Consider the following 24,640-nt stretch of genomic DNA (forward strand, 5'->3'; position numbering starts at 1 on the left):
TCAACATGTCAGAACAGCCTCAATGGGTCAGAACAGCCTCAACAGGTCAGAACAGCCTCAACAGGTCAGAACAGCCTCAATGGGTCAGAACAGCCTCAACATGTCAGAACAGCCTCAATGTGACAGAACAGCCTCAACGGGTCAGAACAGCCTCAATGTGACAGAACAGCCTCAACGGGTCAGAACAGCCTCAACGGGTCAGAACAGCCTCAATGGGTCAGAACAGCCTCAATGGGTCAGAACAGCCTCAATGGGTCAGAACAGCCTCAATGGGTCAGAACAGCCTCAGTGTGTCAGAACAGCCTCAGTGTGTCGGAACAGCCTCAGTGGGTCGGAACAGCCTCAGTGGGTCAACAGCCTCAATGGGTCAAACAGCCTCAATGGGTCAGAACAGCCTCAATGTGTCAGAACAGCCTCAATGTGTCAGAACAGCCTCAACATGTCAGAACAGCCTCAACATGCAGAACAGCCTCAATGGGTCAGAACAGCCTCAACATGTGAACAGCCTCAATGAACAGCCTCAACGGGTCAGAACAGCCTCAATGTGACAGAACAGCCTCAGGGTCAGAACAGCCTCAACGGGTCAGAACAGCCTCAATGGGTCAGAACAGCCTCAATGGGTCAGAACAGCCTCAATGGGTCAGAACAGCCTCAATGGGTCAGAACAGCCTCAACGGTCAGAACAGCCTCAGTGTGTCGGAACAGCCTCAGTGGGTCGGAACAGCCTCAATGGGTCAGAACAGCCTCAGTGTGTCAGAACAGCCTCAGTGTGTCAGAACAGCCTCAACATGTCAGAACAGCCTCAACATGTCAGAACAGCCTCAACGGGTCAGAACAGCCTCAACATGTCAGAACAGCCTCAATGTGACAGAACAGCCTCAACGGGTCAGAACAGCCTCAATGTGACAGAACAGCCTCAACGGGTCAGAACAGCCTCAATGTGACAGAACAGCCTCAATGGGTCAGAACAGCCTCAATGTGTCAGAACAGCCTCAATGGGTCAGAACAGCCTCAATGGGTCAGAACAGCCTCAATGGGTCAGAACAGCCTCAGTGTGTCAGAACAGCCTCAGTGTGTCAGAACAGCCTCAATGGTCAGAACAGCCTCAATGTGTCAGGAACAGCCTCAGTGGGTCAGAACAGCCTCAGTGGGTCAGAACAGCCTCAGTGGGTCAGAACAGCCTCAAGAACAGCCTCAACGGGTCAGAACAGCCTCAACGGGTCAGAACAGCCTCAACGGGTCGGAACAGCCTCAACGGGTCGGAACAGCCTCAGAGGGTCAGAACAGCCTCAGTGGGTCGGAACAGCCTCAGTGGGTCAGGCCTCAATGTGACAGAACAGCCTCAATGTGGTCAGAACAGCCTCAATGTGTCAGAACAGCCTCAGTGGGTCAGCCTCAGTGGTCGGAACAGCCTCAGTGGGTCAACAGACTGGGTCAGAACAGCCTCAATGGGTCAGAACAGCCTCAGTGGGTCAGGCCTGTGTCAGAACAGCCTCAATGTATCAGAACAGCCTCAATGTGTCAGAACAGCCTCAATGTGTCAGAACAGCCTCAGTGGGTCAGAACAGCCTCAGTGGGTCAGAACAGCCTCAGTGGGTCAGAACAGCCTCAGTGGGTCAGAACAGCCTCAACGGGTCAGAACAGCCTCAACGGGTCAGAACAGCCTCAACGGGTCAGAACAGCCTCAATGGGTCAGAACAGCCTCAATGGGTCAGAACAGCCTCAATGGGTCAGAACAGCCTCAACGTGTCAGAACAGCCTCAATGTGTCAGAACAGCCTCAATGGGTCAGAACAGCCTCAATGTGACAGAACAGCCTCAATGTGACAGAACAGCCTCAGTGGGTCAGAACAGCCTCAATGTGTCAGAACAGCCTCAACGGGTCAGAACAGCCTCAGTGGGTCAGGCCTCAATGTGTCAGAACAGCCTCAATGTATCAGAACAGCCTCAATGGGTCAGAACAGCCTCAACGGGTCAGAACAGCCTCAATGTGTCAGAACAGCCTCAATGGGTCAGAACAGCCTCAACATGTCAGAACAGCCTCAACGGAAACAGCCTCAACATGTCAGAACAGCCTCAACATGTCAGAACAGCCTCAATGGGTCAGAACAGCCTCAACGGGTCAGAACAGCCTCAACGGGTCAGAACAGCCTCAACATGTCAGAACAGCCTCAATGGGTCAGAACAGCCTCAACATGTCAGAACAGCCTCAATGGGTCAGAACAGCCTCAATGGGTCAGAACAGCCTCAATGGGTCAGAACAGCCTCAACATGTCAGAACAGCCTCAATGTGACAGAACAGCCTCAACGGGTCAGAACAGCCTCAATGTGACAGAACAGCCTCAACGGGTCAGAACAGCCTCAATGTGTCAGAACAGCCTCAATGGGTCAGAACAGCCTCAATGGGTCAGAACAGCCTCAGTGGGTCGGAACAGCCTCAATGTGTCAGAACAGCCTCAGTGGGTCGGAACAGCCTCAACGGGTCGGAACAGCCTCAACGGGTCAGAACAGCCTCAACGGGTCGGAACAGCCTCAACGGGTCAGAACAGCCTCAGTGGGTCGGAACAGCCTCAGTGGGTCGGAACAGCCTCAGTGGGTCAGGCCTCAATGTGTCGGACGGGTCAGAACAGCCTCAATGTGTCAGAACAGCCTCAACGGGTCAGAACAGCCTCAATGGGTCAGAACAGCCTCAATGGGTCAGAACAGCCTCAATGGGTCAGAACAGCCTCAATGGGTCAGAACAGCCTCAGTGTGTCAGAACAGCCTCAGTGTGTCGGAACAGCCTCAGTGGGTCGGAACAGCCTCAGTGGGTCGGAACAGCCTCAATGGGTCAGAACAGCCTCAATGGGTCAGAACAGCCTCAGTGTGTCAGAACAGCCTCAGTGTGTCAGAACAGCCTCAACATGTCAGAACAGCCTCAATGGGTCAGAACAGCCTCAACATGTCAGAACAGCCTCAATGTGACAGAACAGCCTCAACGGGTCAGAACAGCCTCAATGTGACAGAACAGCCTCAACGGGTCAGAACAGCCTCAACGGGTCAGAACAGCCTCAATGGGTCAGAACAGCCTCAATGGGTCAGAACAGCCTCAATGGGTCAGAACAGCCTCAATGGGTCAGAACAGCCTCAGTGTGTCAGAACAGCCTCAGTGTGTCGGAACAGCCTCAGTGGGTCGGAACAGCCTCAATGGGTCAGAACAGCCTCAGTGTGTCAGAACAGCCTCAGTGTGTCAGAACAGCCTCAACATGTCAGAACAGCCTCAACATGTCAGAACAGCCTCAACGGGTCAGAACAGCCTCAACATGTCAGAACAGCCTCAATGTGACAGAACAGCCTCAACGGGTCAGAACAGCCTCAATGTGACAGAACAGCCTCAACGGGTCAGAACAGCCTCAATGTGACAGAACAGCCTCAACGGGTCAGAACAGCCTCAATGTGTCAGAACAGCCTCAATGGGTCAGAACAGCCTCAATGGGTCAGAACAGCCTCAATGGGTCAGAACAGCCTCAGTGTGTCAGAACAGCCTCAGTGTGTCAGAACAGCCTCAGTGGGTCGGAACAGCCTCAATGTGTCGGAACAGCCTCAGTGGGTCGGAACAGCCTCAGTGGGTCGGAACAGCCTCAACGGGTCGGAACAGCCTCAACGGGTCAGAACAGCCTCAACGGGTCAGAACAGCCTCAACGGGTCAGAACAGCCTCAACGGGTCGGAACAGCCTCAACGGGTCGGAACAGCCTCAGTGGGTCGGAACAGCCTCAGTGGGTCAGGCCTCAATGTGTCGGACGGGTCAGAACAGCTTCAATGTGTCGGACGGGTCAGAACAGCCTCAATGTGTCAGAACAGCCTCAACGGGTCAGAACAGCCTCAGTGGGTCGGAACAGCCTCAGTGGGTCAGGACAGACTCAACGGGTCAGAACAGCCTCAACGGGTCAGAACAGCCTCAGTGGGTCAGGCCTCAATGTGTCAGAACAGCCTCAATGTATCAGAACAGCCTCAATGTGTCAGAACAGCCTCAACGTGTCAGAACAGCCACAGTGGGTCAGAACAGCCTCAACGGGTCAGAACAGCCTCAACGGGTCAGAACAGCCGCCTCAGTGGGTCAGAACAGCCTCAACGGGTCAGAACAGCCTCAACGGGTCAGAACAGCCTCAACGGGTCGGAACAGCCACAGTGGGTCAGAACAGCCTCAGTGGATCAGAACAGCCTCAGTGGGTCAGAACAGCCTCAACGTGTCAGAACAGCCTCAATGTGTCAGAACAGCCTCAATGTGTCAGAACAGCCTCAATGTGACAGAACAGCCTCAATGTGACAGAACAGCCTCAGTGGGTCAGAACAGCCTCAATGTGTCAGAACAGCCTCAACGGGTCAGAACAGCCTCAGTGGGTCAGGCCTCAATGTGTCAGAACAGCCTCAATGTATCAGAACAGCCTCAATGTGACAGAACAGCCTCAACGGGTCAGAACAGCCTCAATGTGTCAGAACAGCCTCAATGGGTCAGAACAGCCTCAACATGTCAGAACAGCCTCAACGGGTCAGAACAGCCTCAACATGTCAGAACAGCCTCAACATGTCAGAACAGCCTCAATGGGTCAGAACAGCCTCAACGGGTCAGAACAGCCTCAACGGGTCAGAACAGCCTCAACATGTCAGAACAGCCTCAATGGGTCAGAACAGCCTCAACATGTCAGAACAGCCTCAATGGGTCAGAACAGCCTCAATGGGTCAGAACAGCCTCAATGGGTCAGAACAGCCTCAACATGTCAGAACAGCCTCAATGTGACAGAACAGCCTCAACGGGTCAGAACAGCCTCAATGTGACAGAACAGCCTCAACGGGTCAGAACAGCCTCAATGTGTCAGAACAGCCTCAATGGGTCAGAACAGCCTCAATGGGTCAGAACAGCCTCAGTGTGTCAGAACAGCCTCAGTGGGTCGGAACAGCCTCAATGTGTCAGAACAGCCTCAGTGGGTCGGAACAGCCTCAACGGGTCAGAACAGCCTCAACGGGTCAGAACAGCCTCAACGGGTCGGAACAGCCTCAACGGGTCAGAACAGCCTCAGTGGGTCGGAACAGCCTCAGTGGGTCGGAACAGCCTCAGTGGGTCAGGCCTCAATGTGTCGGACGGGTCAGAACAGCCTCAATGTGTCAGAACAGCCTCAACGGGTCAGAACAGCCTCAGTGGGTCGGAACAGCCTCAGTGGGTCAGGACAGCCTCAACGGGTCAGGACAGCCTCAACGGGTCAGGCCTCAACGTGTCGGACGGGTCAGAACAGCCTCAATGGGTCAGAACAGCCTCAGTGGGTCAGAACAGCCTCAATGTGTCAGAACAGCCTCAACGGGTCAGAACAGCCTCAGTGGGTCAGGCCTCAATGTGTCAGAACAGCCTCAATGTATCAGAACAGCCTCAATGTGTCAGAACAGCCTCAGTGGGTCAGAACAGCCTCAGTGGGTCAGAAAGCCTCAGTGGGTCAGAACAGCCTCAACGGGTCAGAACAGCCTCAACGGGTCAGAACAGCCTCAGTGGGTCAGAACAGCCTCAGTGGGTCAGAACAGCCTCAACGGGTCAGAACAGCCTCAACGGGTCAGAACAGCCTCAACGGGTCAGAACAGTCTCAACGGGTCGGAACAGCCTCAATGTGACAGAACAGCCTCAATGGGTCAGAACAGCCTCAATGTGTCAGAACAGCCTCAGTGGGTCAGAACAGCCTCAATGTGACAGAACAGCCACAGTGGGTCAGAACAGCCACAGTGGGTCAGAACAGCCTCAATGTGTCAGAACAGCCTCAGTGGTTCAGAACAGCCACAGTGGGTCAGGCCTCAATGTGTCAGAACAGCCTCAATGTGTCGGAACAGCCTCAATGTGTCAGAACAGCCTCAATGTGACAGAACAGCCTCAGTGGGTCAGGCCTCAACGTGTCAGGCATGGACTGGAATTGTGTCAAGAGCGTTCCACAGGGATGCTGGCCCATGTAATCTACAATGCTTCCCACAGTTGTGTCAAGTCGGCTGGATGTCCTTTGGGTGGTGGGCAATTCTTGATACACACAGGTCACTGTTGAGCATGAAAAACCCAGCAGCTTTGCAGTTCTTGACACAGTCAAACCGGTGCACCTGGCATACTACCACACCCTGTTCAAAGGCATTCAATATGTTGCCTTGCCCATTCACCCTCTGAATGGCACACACACACACACACACACAATCCATGTCTCAATTGTCAAGGCTTGAAAATCCTTGTTTAACCCGTCGCCTCCTCGTCGTCGTCATCTACACGGATCGAAGTGGATTTAACAGGTGGCATTAAATGACTTTCACCTGGACTCACCTGGTCAGTCTGTCATGGAAAGAGCAGGTGTTCTTAATGTTTTGTAGACTCAGTGGTTAATGGTGTGATAGTTCTAATGAATGTTTCATTACAAAAAAAACACACTGATTAAATACATCTGTACAATTATGGACAGAAATAATACATTGAGAGGTATTTGAAAACAAGATCCAGAATTTAATACATTTTTTTAGTTAACCTTTGTATTAACTAGGTAAGTCAGTTAAGAACAAATTCTTATTTACAATGACGACCTAAACCGTCCAAAATCAGCAGCAAGACCTTAGCAGCAGGCCTGTACAGCACAAAATGGCACCCTATTCCCTATATAGTGCACTACTTTAGACCAGAGCCCTATAGGACCCTATTCCCTATATAGTGCACTACTTTAGACCAGAGCCCTATAGGACCCTATTCCCTATATAGTGGTACTACTTTAGACCAGAGCCCTATAGGACCCTATTCCCTATATAGTGCACTACTTTAGACCAGAGCCCTATAGGACCCTATTCTACTTTAGACCAGAGCCCTATAGGACCCTATTCACTATATAGTGCACTACTTTAGACCAGAGCCCTATAGGACCCTATTCCCTATATAGTGCACTACTTTTGACCAGTAGTTTGTGTATCTCTGCTGAAAGGTAATTGGGTGCCATTTGAGTGTCAACCCGTCTCTCAGAGCTGACTGCTGGTGCCGGTTCTCAGGCTGGACCGTGTGAAGGGCAGCAGGTGGTTGTATCTGGGTGTGATGGTGACGACAGCAGCAGCGGTGTAGGGGTCCAAGGCTACGATACGGTGCAGTGCTGAACAGCCCTGATGAAGCTCATTAAGGCTCTGGTCTGTGTTCAGGGTCACATCCATCTGGCACGACACCTCCTCTGGGTACATCTCGTCACCTGGTAAGAGAAGGAGACACACACACACACACACACACACACACACACACACACACACACACACACACACACACACGTTAAACAGTAAAATGATCATCTGGCAGTAACAATATCAAATCAGATTGACAGTTTTGACTTCAACATGAGAAGAAAAACCCCTAAATTCACCGAGTGAATAATATAACAAACAAAAAAACAATTAAAAAACCTAAAGATCTCCTTTTCTCTCAACTGAAGAAGTCGGCTTAGAGCCCAAATCTCTCTCCATGAAGTCAAAAGGGCACTAGATGACTGATAAAGGGCACTAAATGACTGATAAAGGGCACTAGATGACTGATAAAGGACACTAGATGACTGATAAAGGACACTAGATGACGTGGATAAAGGGCACTAGATGACTGATAAAGGACACTAGATGACGTGGATAAAGGGCACTAGATGACGTGGATAAAGGACACTAGATGACGTGGATAAAGGGCACTAGATGACGTGGATAAAGGGCACTAGATGACGTGGATAAAGGACACTAGATGACTGATAAAGGGCACTAGATGACTGATAAAGGACACTAGATGACGTGGATAAAGGGCACTAGATGACGTGGATAAAGGGCACTAGATGACTGATAAAGGGCACTAGATGACTGATAAAGGACACTAGATGACGTGGATAAAGGGCACTAGATGACTGATAAAGGGCACTAGATGACTGATAAAGGGCACTAGATGACTGATAAAGGGCACTAGATGACGTGGATAAAGGGCACTAGATGACTGATAAAGGGCACTAGATGACTGATAAAGGGCACTAGATGACTGATAAAGGGCACTAGATGACGTGGATAAAGGACACTAGATGACTGATAAAGGGCACTAGATGACTGATAAAGGGCACTAGATGACTGATAAAGGGCACTAGATGACGTGGATAAAGGGCACTAGATGACTGATAAAGGACACTAGATGACGTGGATAAAGGGCACTAGATGACGTGGATAAAGGGCACTAGATGACTGATAAAGGGCACTAGATGACTGATAAAGGGCACTAGATGACTGATAAAGGGCACTAGATGACTGAAAAAGGGCACTAGATGACGTGGATAAAGGGCACTAGATGACTGATAAAGGGCACTAGATGACGTGGATAAAGGGCACTAGATGACTGATAAAGGGCACTAGATGACTGATAAAGGGCACTAGATGACGTGGATAAAGGGCACTAGATGACGTGGATAAAGGGCACTAGATGACGTGGATAAAGGGCACTAGATGACTGATAAAGGGCACTAGATGACGTGGATAAAGGGCACTAGATGACTGATAAAGGACACTAGATGACTGATAAAGGGCACTAGATGACTGATAAAGGGCACTAGATGACTGATAAAGGGCACTAGATGACTGATAAAGGGCACTAGATGACTGATAAAGGGCAATAGATGACGTGGATAAAGGGCACTAGATGACGTGGATAAAGGGCACTAGATGACTGATAAAGGGCACTAGATGACTGATAAAGGGCACTAGATGACGTGGATAAAGGGCACTAGATGACTGATAAAGGACACTAGATGACGTGGATAAAGGGCACTAGATGACTGATAAAGGGCACTAGATGACTGATAAAGGGCACTAGATGACTGATAAAGGGCACTAGATGACTGATAAAGGGCACTAGATGACGTGGATAAAGGGCACTAGATGACTGATAAAGGGCACTAGATGACTGATAAAGGGCACTAGATGACGTGGATAAAGGACACTAGATGACTGATAAAGGGCACTAGATGACTGATAAAGGGCACTAGATGACGTGGATAAAGGGCACTAGATGACTGATAAAGGGCACTAGATGACTGATAAAGGGCACTAGATGACTGATAAAGGGCACTAGATGACTGATAAAGGACACTAGATGACGTGGATAAAGGGCACTAGATGACTGATAAAGGGCACGTTGGAAAGAAAATCGTAATTAATTTGTTGCCAGCAGCACAGTTGCAGTCACCAATGCTCTGGATAACATGAAAACTGCCTAACCAGCTCTGCCAGGGCCAGTAAAATGGTCTGGAAGATGCTAGCAAGCAAGCCAAAGATAGCCAGTTAGCTTGGGGGCTTGACTGCTGTTAGGTCAGAACGCTCGGTTCAACCCTACTCCTCGGCCAGAGAGTCCAGGCCCTCTGAACTCTCTGAGAGCGGAAGGCCCTGAATTCACGAATGGACAATCTGACAATGCTCTGAATTAAGTAAATGTTTACTCTAACCTGGGAGGAGTGATATGTAGTAATCAGACCCTTCATGTAAACACTAACCTGAGAGGAGTGATATGTAGTAATCAGACCCTTCATGTAATTATAAACTCTAACCTGGGAGGAGTGATATGTAGTAATCAGACCCTTCATGTAAATATAAACACTAACCTGGGAGGAGTGATATGTAGTAATCAGACCCTTCATGTAAATATAAACACTAACCTGGGAGGAGTGATATGTAGTAATCAGACCCTTCATGTAAACTCTAACCTGGGAGGAGTGATATGTAGTAATCAGACCCTTCATGTAAATATAAACTCTAACCTGGGAGGAGTGATATGTAGTAATCAGACCCTTCATGTAAACTCTAACCTGGGAGGAGTGATATGTAGTAATCAGACCCTTCATGTAAACTCTAACCTGGGAGGAGTGATATGTAGTAATCAGACCCTTCATGTAAACACTAACCTGGGAGGAGTGATATGTAGTAACCAGACCCTTCATGTAAACACTAACCTGGGAGGAGTGATATGTAGTAATCAGACCCTTCATGTAAACTCTAACCTGGGAGGAGTGATATGTAGTAATCAGACCCTTCATGTAAACACTAACCTGGGAGGAGTGATATGTAGTAATCAGGCCCTTCATGTAAACTCTAACCTGGGAGGAGTGATATGTAGTAACCAGACCCTTCATGTAAACTCTAACCTGGGAGGAGTGATATGTAGTAATCAGACCCTTCATGTAAACTCTAACCTGGGAGGAGTGATATGTAGTAATCAGACCCTTCATGTAAACTCTAACCTGGGAGGACTGATATGTAGTAATCAGACCCTTCATGTAATTATAAACTCTAACCTGGGAGGAGTGATATGTAGTAATCAGACCCTTCATGTAAATATAAACTCTAACCTGGGAGGAGTGATATGTAGTAATCAGGCCCTTCATGTAAACACTAACCTGGGAGGAGTGATATGTAGTAATCAGACCCTTCATGTAAATATAAACTCTAACCTGGGAGGAGTGATATGTAGTAATCAGACCCTTCATGTAAACACTAACCTGGGAGGAGTGATATGTAGTAATCAGACCCTTCATGTAATTATAAACTCTAACCTGGGAGGAGTGATATGTAGTAATCAGACCCTTCATGTAAACTCTAACCTGGGAGGAGTGATATGTAGTAATCAGACCCTTCATGTAAACTCTAACCTGGGAGGAGTGATATGTAGTAATCAGACCCTTCATGTAAATATAAACTCTAACCTGGGAGGAGTGATATGTAGTAACCAGACCCTTCATGTAAACACTAACCTGGGAGGAGTGATATGTAGTAATCAGACCCTTCATGTAAACTCTAACCTGGGAGGACTGATATGTAGTAATCAGACCCTTCATGTAAATATAAACACTAACCTGGGAGGAGGGATATGTAGTAATCAGACCCTTCATATAAACTCTAACCTGGGAGGAGGGATATGTAGTAATCAGACCCTTCATGTAAACACTAACCTGGGAGGAGTGATATGTAGTAATCAGACCCTTCATGTAAACTCTAACCTGGGAGGAGTGATATGTAGTAATCAGACCCTTCATGTAAATGTAAACTCTAACCTGGGAGGAGTGATATGTAGTAATCAGACCCTTCATGTAAACACTAACCTGGGAGGAGTGATATGTAGTAATCAGACCCTTCATGTAAACACTAACCTGGGAGGAGTGATATGTAGTAATCAGACCCTTCATGTAAATATAAACTCTAACCTGGGAGGAGTGATATGTAGTAATCAGACCCTTCATGTAAATATAAACTCTAACCTGGGAGGAGTGATATGTAGTAACCAGACCCTTCATGTAAACTCTAACCTGGGAGGAGTGATATGTAGTAATCAGACCCTTCATGTAAATATAAACTCTAACCTGGGAGGAGTGATATGTAGTAATCAGACCCTTCATGTAATTATAAACTCTAACCTGGGAGGAGTGATATGTAGTAATCAGACCCTTCATGTAAATATAAACACTAACCTGGGAGGAGTGATATGTAGTAATCAGACCCTTCATGTAAATATAAACACTAACCTGGGAGGAGTGATATGTAGTAATCAGACCCTTCATGTAAACTCTAACCTGGGAGGAGTGATATGTAGTAATCAGACCCTTCATGTAAACACTAACCTGGGAGGAGTGATATGTAGTAATCAGACCCTTCATGTAAACACTAACCTGGGAGGAGTGATATGTAGTAATCAGACCCTTCATGTAAACACTAACCTGGGAGGAGTGATATGTAGTAATCAGACCCTTCATGTAAATATAAACACTAACCTGGGAGGAGTGATATGTAGTAATCAGACCCTTCATGTAAACTCTAACCTGGGAGGAGTGATATGTAGTAATCAGACCCTTCATGTAAACTCTAACCTGGGAGGAGTGATATGTAGTAATCAGACCCTTCATGTAATTATAAACTCTAACCTGGGAGGAGTGATATGTAGTAATCAGACCCTTCATGTAAACACTAACCTGGGAGGAGTGATATGTAGTAATCAGACCCTTCATGTAAACTCTAACCTGGGAGGAGTGATATGTAGTAATCAGACCCTTCATGTAAATATAAACTCTAACCTGGGAGGAGTGATATGTAGTAATCAGACCCTTCATGTAATTATAAACACTAACCTGGGAGGAGTGATATGTAGTAATCAGACCCTTCATGTAATTATAAACACTAACCTGGGAGGAGTGATATGTAGTAACCAGACCCTTCATGTAAACACTAACCTGGGAGGAGTGATATGTAGTAATCAGACCCTTCATGTAAACTCTAACCTGGGAGGAGTGATATGTAGTAATCAGACCCTTCATGTAAACTCTAACCTGGGAGGAGTGATATGTAGTAATCAGACCCTTCATGTAAACACTAACCTGGGAGGAGTGATATGTAGTAATCAGGCCCTTCATGTAAACACTAACCTGGGAGGAGTGATATGTAGTAATCAGACCCTTCATGTAAACACTAACCTGGGAGGAGTGATATGTAGTAATCAGACCCTTCATGTAATTATAAACTCTAACCTGGGAGGAGTGATATGTAGTAATCAGACCCTTCATGTAAACTCTAACCTGGGAGGAGTGATATGTAGTAATCAGACCCTTCATGTAAACACTAACCTGGGAGGAGTGATATGTAGTAATCAGACCCTTCATGTAAATATAAACACTAACCTGGGAGGAGTGATATGTAGTAATCAGACCCTTCATGTAAACTCTAACCTGGGAGGAGTGATATGTAGTAATCAGACCCTTCATGTAAATATAAACACTAACCTGGGAGGAGTGATATGTAGTAATCAGACCCTTCATGTAAACACTAACCTGGGAGGAGTGATATGTAGTAATCAGACCCTTCATGTAAATATAAACTCTAACCTGGGAGGAGTGATATGTAGTAATCAGACCCTTCATGTAAACACTAACCTGGGAGGAGTGATATGTAGTAATCAGACCCTTCATGTAAACACTAACCTGGGAGGAGTGATATGTAGTAATCAGACCCTTCATGTAAATATAAACTCTAACCTGGGAGGAGTGATATGTAGTAATCAGACCCTTCATGTAAACACTAACCTGGGAGGAGTGATATGTAGTAATCAGACCCTTCATGTAAACTCTAACCTGGGAGGAGTGATATGTAGTAATCAGACCCTTCATGTAAACACTAACCTGGGAGGAGTGATATGTAGTAACCAGACCCTTCATGTAAACTCTAACCTGGGAGGAGTGATATGTAGTAATCAGACCCTTCATGTAAACACTAACCTGGGAGGAGTGATATGTAGTAATCAGACCCTTCATGTAAACTCTAACCTGGGAGGAGTGATATGTAGTAATCAGACCCTTCATGTAAATATAAACACTAACCTGGGAGGAGTGATATGTAGTAATCAGACCCTTCATGTAATTATAAACACTAACCTGGGAGGAGTGATATGTAGTAATCAGACCCTTCATGTAAACTCTAACCTGGGAGGAGTGATATGTAGTAATCAGACCCTTCATGTAAATATAAACACTAACCTGGGAGGAGTGATATGTAGTAATCAGACCCTTCATGTAAACACTAACCTGGGAGGAGTGATATGTAGTAATCAGACCCTTCATGTAAACACTAACCTGGGAGGAGTGATATGTAGTAATCAGACCCTTCATGTAAACTCTAACCTGGGAGGAGTGATATGTAGTAATCAGACCCTTCATGTAAACTCTAACCTGGGAGGAGTGATATGTAGTAATCAGACCCTTCATGTAAATATAAACACTAACCTGGGAGGAGTGATATGTAGTAATCAGACCCTTCATGTAATTATAAACTCTAACCTGGGAGGAGTGATATGTAGTAATCAGACCCTTCATGTAAACTCTAACCTGGGAGGAGTGATATGTAGTAATCAGACCCTTCATGTAAACACTAACCTGGGAGGAGTGATATGTAGTAATCAGGCCCTTCATGTAAACTCTAACCTGGGAGGAGTGATATGTAGTAATCAGACCCTTCATGTAAACTCTAACCTGGGAGGAGTGATATGTAGTAATCAGACCCTTCATGTAAACTCTAACCTGGGAGGAGTGATATGTAGTAATCAGACCCTTCATGTAAATATAAACTCTAACCTGGGAGGAGTGATATGTAGTAATCAGACCCTTCATGTAATTATAAACTCTAACCTGGGAGGAGTGATATGTAGTAATCAGACCCTTCATGTAAATATAAACTCTAACCTGGGAGGAGTGATATGTAGTAATCAGACCCTTCATGTAAACACTAACCTGGGAGGAGTGATATGTAGTAATCAGACCCTTCATGTAAACTCTAACCTGGGAGGAGTGATATGTAGTAATCAGACCCTTCATGTAAACTCTAACCTGGGAGGAGTGATATGTAGTAATCAGACCCTTCATGTAAACTCTAACCTGGGAGGAGTGATATGTAGTAATCAGACCCTTCATGTAAATATAAACTCTAACCTGGGAGGAGTGATATGTAGTAATCAGACCCTTCATGTAAATATAAACTCTAACCTGGGAGGAGTGATATGTAGTAATCAGACCCTTCATGTAATTATAAACTCTAACCTGGGAGGAGTGATATGTAGTAATCAGACCCTTCATGTAATTATAAACTCTAACCTGGGAGGAGTGATATGTAGTAATCAGACCCTTCATGTAAACACTAACCTGGGAGGAGTGATATGTAGTAATCAGACCCTTCATGTAAACTCTAACCTGGGAGGAGTGATATGTAGTAATCAGACCCTTCATGTAAACACTAACCTGGGAGGAGTGATATGTAGTAATCAGACCCTTCATGTAAACACTAACCTGGGAGGAGTGATATGTAGTAATCAGACCCTTCATGTAAACTCTAACCTGGGAGGAGTGATATGTAGTAATCAGACCCTTCATGTAAACTCTAACCTGGGAGGAGTGATATGTAGTAATCAGACCCTTCATGTAAACACTAACCTGGGAGGAGTGATATGTAGTAATCAGACCCTTCATGTAAACTCTAACCTGGGAGGAGTGATATGTAGTAATCAGACCCTTCATGTAAACACTAACCTGGGAGGAGTGATATGTAGTAATCAGACCCTTCATGTAAATATAAACACTAACCTGGGAGGAGTGATATGTAGTAATCAGACCCTTCATGTAAACTCTAACCTGGGAGGAGTGATATGTAGTAATCAGACCCTTCATGTAAACACTAACCTGGGAGGAGTGATATGTAGTAATCAGACCCTTCATGTAAACTCTAACCTGGGAGGAGTGATATGTAGTAATCAGACCCTTCATGTAAATAACCTGGGAAACAGGCCCTTCAAAACCTGGGAGGAGTGATATGTAGTAATCAGACCCTTCATGTAAACTCTAACCTGGGAGGAGTGATATGTAGTAACCAGACCCTTCATGTAAACACTAACCTGGGAGGAGTGATATGTAGTAATCAGACCCTTCATGTAAACTCTAACCTGGGAGGAGTGATATGTAGTAACCAGACCCTTCATGTAAACACTAACCTGGGAGGAGTGATATGTAGTAATCAGACCCTTCATGTAATTATAAACTCTAACCTGGGAGGAGTGATATGTAGTAATCAGACCCTTCATGTAAATATAAACTCTAACCTGGGAGGAGTGATATGTAGTAACCAGACCCTTCATGTAAACTCTAACCTGGGAGGAGTGATATGTAGTAATCAGAGCCTTCATGTAAACACTAACCTGGGAGGAGTGATATGTAGTAATCAGACCCTTCATGTAATTATAAACACTAACCTGGGAGGAGTGATATGTAGTAATCAGACCCTTCATGTAAACACTAACCTGGGAGGAGGATATGTAGTAACCAGACCCTTCATGTAAATATAAACACTAACCTGGGAGGAGTGATATGTAGTAACCAGACCCTTCATGTAAACACTAACCTGGGAGGAGTGATATGTAGTAGCTGTCTGACACCATGCGGACAGGGAGCCACTGTTCACAGCCCTCTGAAGCTCTCTGTCTGGAGAAGCTGTGGAGGTTCTGCAGGGAGGGGAACCGGCACATACGGCTGAGATCATAGAACTGTGGAGGGGCTATCCACATCTCTCTGGCCTGGTAACTGTGGAGGATCTCTGGGGGAGTGGACCACTGAGAGAGGGGAGACGAGAGGGTGAGGGGAGGAGAGAGAGAGGGAGAGGGGAGGAGAGACAGAGGAAGAGAGGGAGAGGGGAGGGGGAGGAAAGAGAGGGGAGAGGAGGAGAGAGAGAGGGAGGGGGAGGAGGGGAGGAGAGAGAGAGGAGAGGAGAGAGAGGAGGAGAGAGAGAGGAGGGGAGGAGAGAGGGGAGGGGAGGGGAGAGAGAGAGGAGAGAGAGAGGGAGGGAGGAGGAGAGGGGAGGAGGAGAGGGGGAGAGGGAGGGGAGAGAGAGGGGAGGAGAGGAGGAGAGGGAGGGGAGGAGAGGAGAGGGAGGGGAGGAGAGAGAGGGAGAGGAGAGGAGGAGGAGAGAGAGAGAGAGGGGAGAGGAGGAGAGAGGGGGAGGAGAGAGAGAGGGAGGAGAGAGAGGAAGGAGAGAGAGAGGGGAGAGGAGGAGGAGAGAGAGAGGAAGGAGAGAGAGGGGAGGAGAGAGAGAGGGAGAGAGAGGGAGAGAGGGAGGAGAGAGAGGGAGGAGAGAGAGAGGGGAGGAGAGAGAGAGAGAGGAGAGGGGAGGAGAGAGAGAGGGAAGGAGAGAGAGGGGTTTAGGTTAGACTAAGATCAAATGAACAGTTTACAACAATATTATGAACTGATAAAGACATCATGAATGAATATAGTCACTTAAACCTTTGAACACAACAATAACATACACGTTCACCTTACTAAGCTATGGTATCACCTTAAAGTGCACAATTTCCTTCTGGTCTTGTAGGGTGTGAGGTGGTGTTTCTTGCAAGCAGCACATGTAGAAGGCCGTGTCGTACCTCCTCTGTTTCCCGTACACACCAGTAGGGGTCAGCCAGTTGCCCCACTCATGCAGAGCCCAGATGTTAGGTAGACACTCCAGCTCCCTACACATTCTGATGAAGTTAGAAGGGTTCTCGTTTACCAGCACTCTCCATTTAGCCAATTCACTCTTGTCACAGAGATCAGTTATTCTGGTTAATTCGGATTGACTGTATCGGTTGTTCTCGATGCTGTTAAATAAAGTACTCTCTTCCTCTTTTGGCACGACTAGAAGTACACCGGACTCCTCGAACGTTTCCCTCACTGCACAGATTCTAAATGCGACGTCACCTGGAACGAGAGAACCCAGTTTCTTCCTGTCGGTGGCGAAGATGGGAGGTCTCGTCTCCGGCGGCTGTTTCACAAATCCCAGTCCAAAATTCGGTGAGCGCCGAAAAGATTGAAAAAGATCAAGCCATTCACTTGAGAAATCTGACGGATCCACCAGACCGCCGGGAAAGACATAAGCATTCGGCATGAAACCACTCGTACCGCTTCGTTTCAACAACAACACTTCATAGTCGAAGGCTAACCTGTCGGGCAAGTTGGAGTGCTCACTGATCGCAGGTGCAGAGGTGCCTTTATCGACACATCTTGTCAAACTATCTACAGGGAGTTTATGCCTCGTACCAGCAGCTAGTATGACCGTCGCGGCCTCCTTCCAGTGTCTCAGAGCCGTATTCATCTTTAGGTCGTTTTATTCTCTCATTTCCAATAGTGTTATTCTGAAGCAAAGTCCACAACACCAACGTCAAATGTTATTGTGTTGATGTGTCGTCATACGAGCAGGAAGGTCAAGGGCGTAGAAGAAGAACCGTGTTTCCGGTGTCTTCTGTTACTACGCCACCTACTGTTGTGGATGACTGATCTTACCATAGCCTATATCAACGCAGTTCATGATGCTGATTAAAGTGGGTGAAGGTTCGAGTTCAGGAAAGTGATTGTTTGTGGTTAGTATTTTTTTAATGTTTGTGGTTAGTATTTTTTGGGCAAACAGATACTGTAAACGTTTTATAAGATGACAAATGAATTGATTTGTGGGATTGAATTACAATTGAAGGGTAAACTGTTTTATTCACAAACACAACTCACTATCTACTTTTCAACTCAGAGAGGAGAAGAGGTTTTGAAACTGTTGAATTCAGTATTATAAAATCTACATTCAGTTTAGAGTGACAGGAATACATCACACAGTAGGCAGTATAAGATGAACCGTGTCCCCAGGTTCAGCTGGTGGACGAGATAGAAGACAACAAGGGACAAATATGTCTTTTAACTTGTCAAATAACTATTAAAACCATAGATAATATAGAAGTGCTTGAACAGCGCAAACATGAGGGATTTTAAACAATGTCGAGGGCAAATAAAAAGTAAAAAAATATGACATCATTGTGGTCTCTTATGTTCTCTCTAGTCATGTACAAGAACAGCATATCGTCAGCGTCTCCAATGGCTCCCCGTTCCCTAGGGCATAGGGTGTGATTTGAGACACAGCCCAATGGCTCCCCGTTCCCTAGGGTATAGGGTGTGATTTGAGATGGCGCCCCGTTCCCTAGGGTATAGGGTGTGATTTGAGATGGCGCCCCGTTCCCTAGGGTATAGGGTGTGATTTGAGATGGCGCCCCGTTCCCTAGGGCATAGGGTGTGATTTGAGACACAGCCCAATGGCTCCCCGTTCCCTAGGGTATAGGGTGTGATTTGAGATGGTGCCCCGTTCCCTAGGGCATAGGGTGTGATTTGAGATGGCGCCCCGTTCCCTAGGGTATAGGGTGTGATTTGAGATGGCGCCCCGTTCCCTAGGGCATAGGGTGTGATTTGAGATGGCGCCCCGTTCCCTAGGGCATAGGGTGTGATTTGAGATGGCGCCCGTTCCCTAGGGCATAGGGTGTGATTTGAGACACAGCCCAATGGCTCCCGTTCCCTAGGGTATAGGGTGTGATTTGAGATGGCGCCCCGTTCCCTAGGGCATAGGGTGTGATTTGAGATGGCGCCCCGTTCCCTAGGGTATAGGGTGTGATTTGAGATGGCGCCCCGTTCCCTAGGGCATAGGGTGTGATTTGAGATGGCGCCCCGTTCCCTAGGGCATAGGGTGTGATTTGAGATGGCGCCCCGTTCCCTAGGGCATAGGGTGTGATTTGAGACACAGCCCAATGGCTCCCCGTTCCCTAGGGTATAGGGTGTGATTTGAGATGGCGCCCCGTTCCCTAGGGCATAGGGTGTGATTTGAGATGGCGCCCCGTTCCCTAGGGTATAGGGTGTGATTTGAGATGGCGCCCCGTTCCCTAGGGCATAGGGTGTGATTTGAGATGGCGCCCCGTACCCTAGGGCATAGGGTGTGATTTGAGATGGCGCCCCGTTCCCTAGGGCATAGGGTGTGATTTGAGAAGCATCCAATGGCGCCCCATTTCCTAGGGCATAGGGTGTGATTTGAGATGGCGCCCCGTTCGCTAGGGCATAGGGTGTGATTTGAGATGGCGCCCCGTTCGCTAGGGCATAGGGTGTGATTTGAGATGGCGCCCCGTTCGCTAGGGCATAGGGTGTGATTTGAGATGGCGCCCCGTTCCCTAGGGTATAGGGTGTGATTTGAGATGGCGCCCCGTTCCCTAGGGCATAGGGTGTGATTTGAGATGGCACCCCGTTCCCTAGGGCATAGGGTGTGATTTGAGATGGCGCCCCGTTCCCTAGGGCATAGGGTGTGATTTGAGATGGCGCCCCGTTCCCTAGGGCATAGGGTGTGATTTGAGATGGCGCCCCGTTCCCTAGGGCATAGGGTGTGATTTGAGATGGCGCCCCGTTCCCTAGGGCATAGGGTGTGATTTGAGAAGCATCCAATGGCGCCCCATTTCCTAGGGCATAGGGTGTGATTTGAGATGGCGCCCCGTTCCCTAGGGTATAGGGTGTGATTTGAGATGGCGCCCCGTTCCCTAGGGCATAGGGTGTGATTTGAGATGGCGCCCCATTCCCTAGGGCATAGGGTGTGATTTGAGATGGCGCCCCGTTCCCTAGGGCATAGGGTGTGATTTGAGATGGCGCCCCGTTCCCTAGGGCATAGGGTGTGATTTGAGATGGCGCCCCGTTCCCTAGGGCATAGGGTGTGATTTGAGAAGCATCCAATGGCGCCCCATTTCCTAGGGCATAGGGTGTGATTTGAGATGGCGCCCCGTTCGCTAGGGCATAGGGTGTGATTTGAGATGGCGCCCCGTTCGCTAGGGCATAGGGTGTGATTTGAGATGGCGCCCCGTTCGCTAGGGCATAGGGTGTGATTTGAGATGGCGCCCCGTTCCCTAGGGTATAGGGTGTGATTTGAGATGGCGCCCCGTTCCCTAGGGCATAGGGTGTGATTTGAGATGGCGCCCCGTTCCCTAGGGCATAGGGTGTGATTTGAGACACAGCCCAATGGCTCCCCGTTCCCTAGGGTATAGGGTGTGATTTGAGATGGTGCCCCGTTCCCTAGGGCATAGGGTGTGATTTGAGATGGCGCCCCGTTCCCTAGGGCATAGGGTGTGATTTGAGACACAGCCCAATGGCGCCCCGTTCCCTAGGGCATAGGGTGTGATTTGAGATGGCGCCCCGTTCCCTAGGGTATAGGGTGTGATTTGAGATGGCGCCCCGTTCCCTAGGGCATAGGGTGTGATTTGAGATGGCGCCCCGTTCCCTAGGGTATAGGGTGTGATTTGAGATGGCGCCCCGTTCCCTAGGGCATAGGGTGTGATTTGAGATGGCGCCCCGTTCCCTAGGGCATAGGGTGTGATTTGAGATGGCGCCCCGTTCCCTAGGGTATAGGGTGTGATTTGAGATGGCGCCCCGTTCCCTAGGGTATAGGGTGTGATTTGAGACACAGCCATTGACCTCCTATATCCAGTCAATTAGTTTGGGATCCAGACCATGTAGACGGCTGCTGCCAACCTGCCAAGCAGAGCCTCAGTCTCATTATGATACAGTATCTTCATTATGATACAGTACCTTCATTATGATACAGTATCTTCATTATGATACAGTATCTTCATTATGATACAGTACCTACATTATGATACAGTACCTTCATTATGATACAGTACCTTCATTATGATACAGTACCTTCATTATGATATAGTACCTTCATTATGATACAGTACCTTCATTATCAGCTCCTGCCAAGCAGAGCGTCTGTCTCATTATGATACAGTACCTTCATTATGATACAGTACCTTCATTATGAAACAGTACCTTCATTATGATACAGTATCTTCATTATGATACAGTACCTTCATTATGATACAGTACCTTCATTATCAGCTCCTGCTAAGCAGAGCCTCTGTCTCATTATCATACAGTACCTTCATTATGATACAGTATCTTCATTATGATACAGTACCTTCATTATGATACAGTACCTTCATTATCAGCTCCTGCCAAGCAGAGCCGCTGTCTCATTATGATACAGTACCTTCATTATGATACAGTACCTTCATTATGATACAGTACCTTCATTATGATACCGTACCTTCATTATGATACAGTACCTTCATTATCAGCTCCTGCCAAGCAGAGCCTCTGTCTCATTATGATACAGTACCTTCATTATGATACAGTACCTTCATTATGATACAGTTTCTTCATTATCAGCTCCTGCCAAGCAGAGCCTCTGTCTCATTATGATACAGTACCTTCATTATGATACAGTACCTTCAATTTGATACAGTTTCTTCATTATCAGCTCCTGCTAAGCAGAGCCTCTGTCTCATTATGATACAGTACCTTCATTATGAAACAGTACCTTCATTATGATACAGTACCTTCATTATGATACAGTACCTTCATTATGATACAGTATCTTCATTATGATACAGTACCTTCATTATGATACAGTACCTTCATTATGATACAGTACCTTCATTATGATACAGTACCTTCATTATCAGCTCCTGCTAAGCAGAGCCTCTGTCTCATTATCATACAGTACCTTCATTATGATACAGTACCTTCATTATGATACAGTACCTTCATTATGATACAGTACCTTCATTATGATATAGTACCTTCATTATGATACAGTGCCTTCATTATCAGCTCCTGCCAAGCAGAGCGTCTGTCTCATTATGATACAGTACCTTCATTATGATACAGTACCTTCATTATGATACAGTACCTTCATTATGAAACAGTACCTTCATTATGATACAGTTTCTTCATTATGATACAGTACCTTCATTATGATACAGTACCTTCATTATCAGCTCCTGCCAAGCAGAGCCTCTGTCTCATTATGATACAGTACCTTCATTATGATACAGTACCTTCATTATGATACAGTACCTTCATTATCAGCTCCTGCCAAGCAGAGCCTCTGTCTCATTATGATACCGTACCTTCATTATGATACAGTACCTTCATTATCATACAGTTTCTTCATTATCGGCTCCTGCCAAGCAGAGCCTCTGTCTCATTATGATACAGTACCTTCATTATGATACAGTACCTTCATTATGATACAGTTTCTTCATTATCAGCTCCTGCTAAGCAGAGCCTCTGTCTCATTATGATACAGTACCTTCATTATGAAACAGTACCTTCATTATGATACAGTACCTTCATTATGATACAGTACCTTCATTATGATACAGTACCTTCATTATCAGTTCCTGCTAAGCAGAGTCTCTGTCTCATTATGATACAGTATCTTCATTATGATACAGTACCTTCATTATGATACAGTACCTTCATTATGATACAGTACCTTCATTATGATACAGTACCTTCATTATCAGCTCCTGCTAAGCAGAGCCTCTGTCTCATTATGATACAGTACCTTCATTATGATACAGTACCTTCATTATGATACAGTTTCTTCATTATCAGCTCCTGCCAAGCAGAGCCTCTGTGTCTTCAATATACATTGGCAGTGTCCTAAAAGCAAATATGTCCTCCTAAGCAGAGTTTTCAACACAGAGGGGCATTATATAGACCATCTCCATTCGCGATAGTCTCAAGGGAGAGAAACCGACAGGATTCCAGGATTATGACACAGTACAGAACATTCATTATGAGACAGGACAGACAGGACAGAACGTTTATTATGAGACAGTACAGAACCTTCATTATGACACAGTTACAGAACGTTCATTATGACACAGTACAGAACATTCATTATGACACAGTACAGTACCTTCATTATGACACAGTACAGAACCTTCATTATGACACAGTTACAGAACGTTCATTATGACACAGTACAGAACATTCATTATAAGACAGGACAGAATATTCATTATGACACAGTACAGAACATTCATTATAAGACAGGACAGAATATTCATTATGACACAGTACAGAACATTCATTATAAGACAGGACAGAATATTCATTATGACACAGTACAGAACATTCATTATAAGACAGGACAGAATATTCATTATGACACAGTACAGAACATTCATTATAAGACAGGACAGAATATTCATTATGACACAGTACAGAACATTCATTATAAGACAGGACAGAATATTCATTATGACACAGTTACAGAACGTTCATTATGACACAGTACAGTACCTTCATTATGACACAGTACAGAACCTTCATTATGACACAGTACAGTACCTTCATTATGACACAGTACAGAACCTTCATTATGACACAGTACAGAACATTCATTATGAGACAGTACAGAACCTTCATTATGAGACAGTACAGAACATTCATTATGAGACAGGACAGAACATTCATTATGACACAGTACAGAACCTTAATTTCAATGCTGTGTCTCAAATGGCACCCTATTTCCTAAGTAGTGCACTGCTTTTTACTAGGGTCTATGGGGTAGTGCACCACATAGGGAAAAGGGTAACATTTGGGATGCACAAATACATTTGTCCACATCAGTCAGTTTAGGCTGTTTATTATCTTCCTCTATTCGTTTTTCTCAGGAGGAACGACCTCCATCAGCAGCTGGAGGTGCATGGTGATTGGCCCTGCAGGGGAGGTGAGAGGTTAAAGGTCAGATTGGACCAATCAGGCTAATTAAAAGGTGAATAATAAATAAATAACTTTAATCAAGGTGACATCAGCTCAATCACAGCATGATCTATAGGCTCTGTGACCTTTGAGTTGAACTCCACAATGACTGTAATTATCTAAAGGGGAAGAACTCTACTACCGTTCACTGAGGAATGAAACATTTTGATACACAAAGACCCAAGTTGCAGAAGATAATAGTGTCTGCTTCCCAAATGGCACCCTATCCCCTATATTATAGTGCACTACCTTTCACCAGGGCCCATAGGGTAGTGCACTACACAGGGAATAAGGGGCCATTTTGGGACACAAGCCAGTGTTGTCTTCTAGTGCACTACAAAGGGAATAGGCGGCCATTTTGGGATAAAGGCTCTCTCTCAACACTCAAGTGTCAACAACTCTGAGCAGTGGGTAGTTACTCACTCATGACCCTGCGTGTCCAGCTGAACCTGCGGTGAACGAAGGGGAAGTAGAGCAGCAGACCGCTGAGGATGAAGATGGTACAGTACAGATACTCCAGCTCTGGCTTGTCTATGATCGGTGCTAGGACCAGGTAGCAGGACACTATCACCACCAGCACTGCTATGGGAATGGGACACTGTTGGGGGACAACCAGGACATAACCACCTGTCAGTCTCACAGGAGGGATC

The 24,640-nt window shown here is 46.5% G+C and overlaps 2 protein-coding genes across 4 annotated transcripts in view; both read right to left on the reverse strand.

Annotated features, from left to right (window-relative positions):
- Positions 1 to 6,837: 6,837 nt before the first annotated feature.
- nudt19 (nudix (nucleoside diphosphate linked moiety X)-type motif 19) lies at positions 6,838 to 17,793 on the reverse strand. The gene is made up of 3 exons (XM_065012499.1): positions 16,891 to 17,793; positions 15,961 to 16,168; positions 6,838 to 7,220 (listed from the first exon to the last, which is right to left on the reverse strand). Exons 1-3 carry the CDS (start codon positions 17,680 to 17,682, stop codon positions 7,000 to 7,002), a joined length of 1,221 nt encoding a protein of 406 aa, XP_064868571.1. The 5' UTR covers positions 17,683 to 17,793; the 3' UTR covers positions 6,838 to 6,999.
- A 5,239-nt stretch (positions 17,794 to 23,032) lies between these two features.
- The window catches only part of slc7a9 (solute carrier family 7 member 9), a 98,112-nt gene continuing 96,504 nt past the window's right edge, over positions 23,033 to 24,640 (reverse strand). For all 3 annotated transcript variants that reach the window (XM_065012502.1, XM_065012501.1, XM_065012500.1), the window contains 2 exons: positions 24,414 to 24,588; positions 23,033 to 23,947 (listed from right to left, as the gene is read on the reverse strand). In XM_065012502.1, coding sequence (XP_064868574.1) covers positions 23,886 to 23,947; positions 24,414 to 24,588 — 237 coding nt within the window. In that variant the 3' untranslated portion in view covers positions 23,033 to 23,885. The remainder of the gene's footprint in view (positions 23,948 to 24,413; positions 24,589 to 24,640) is intronic.

Source organism: Oncorhynchus nerka, linkage group LG27 (genome assembly GCF_034236695.1).
Source record: "Oncorhynchus nerka isolate Pitt River linkage group LG27, Oner_Uvic_2.0, whole genome shotgun sequence".
In the NCBI taxonomy this organism is placed as follows: Eukaryota; Metazoa; Chordata; class Actinopteri; order Salmoniformes; family Salmonidae; genus Oncorhynchus; species Oncorhynchus nerka.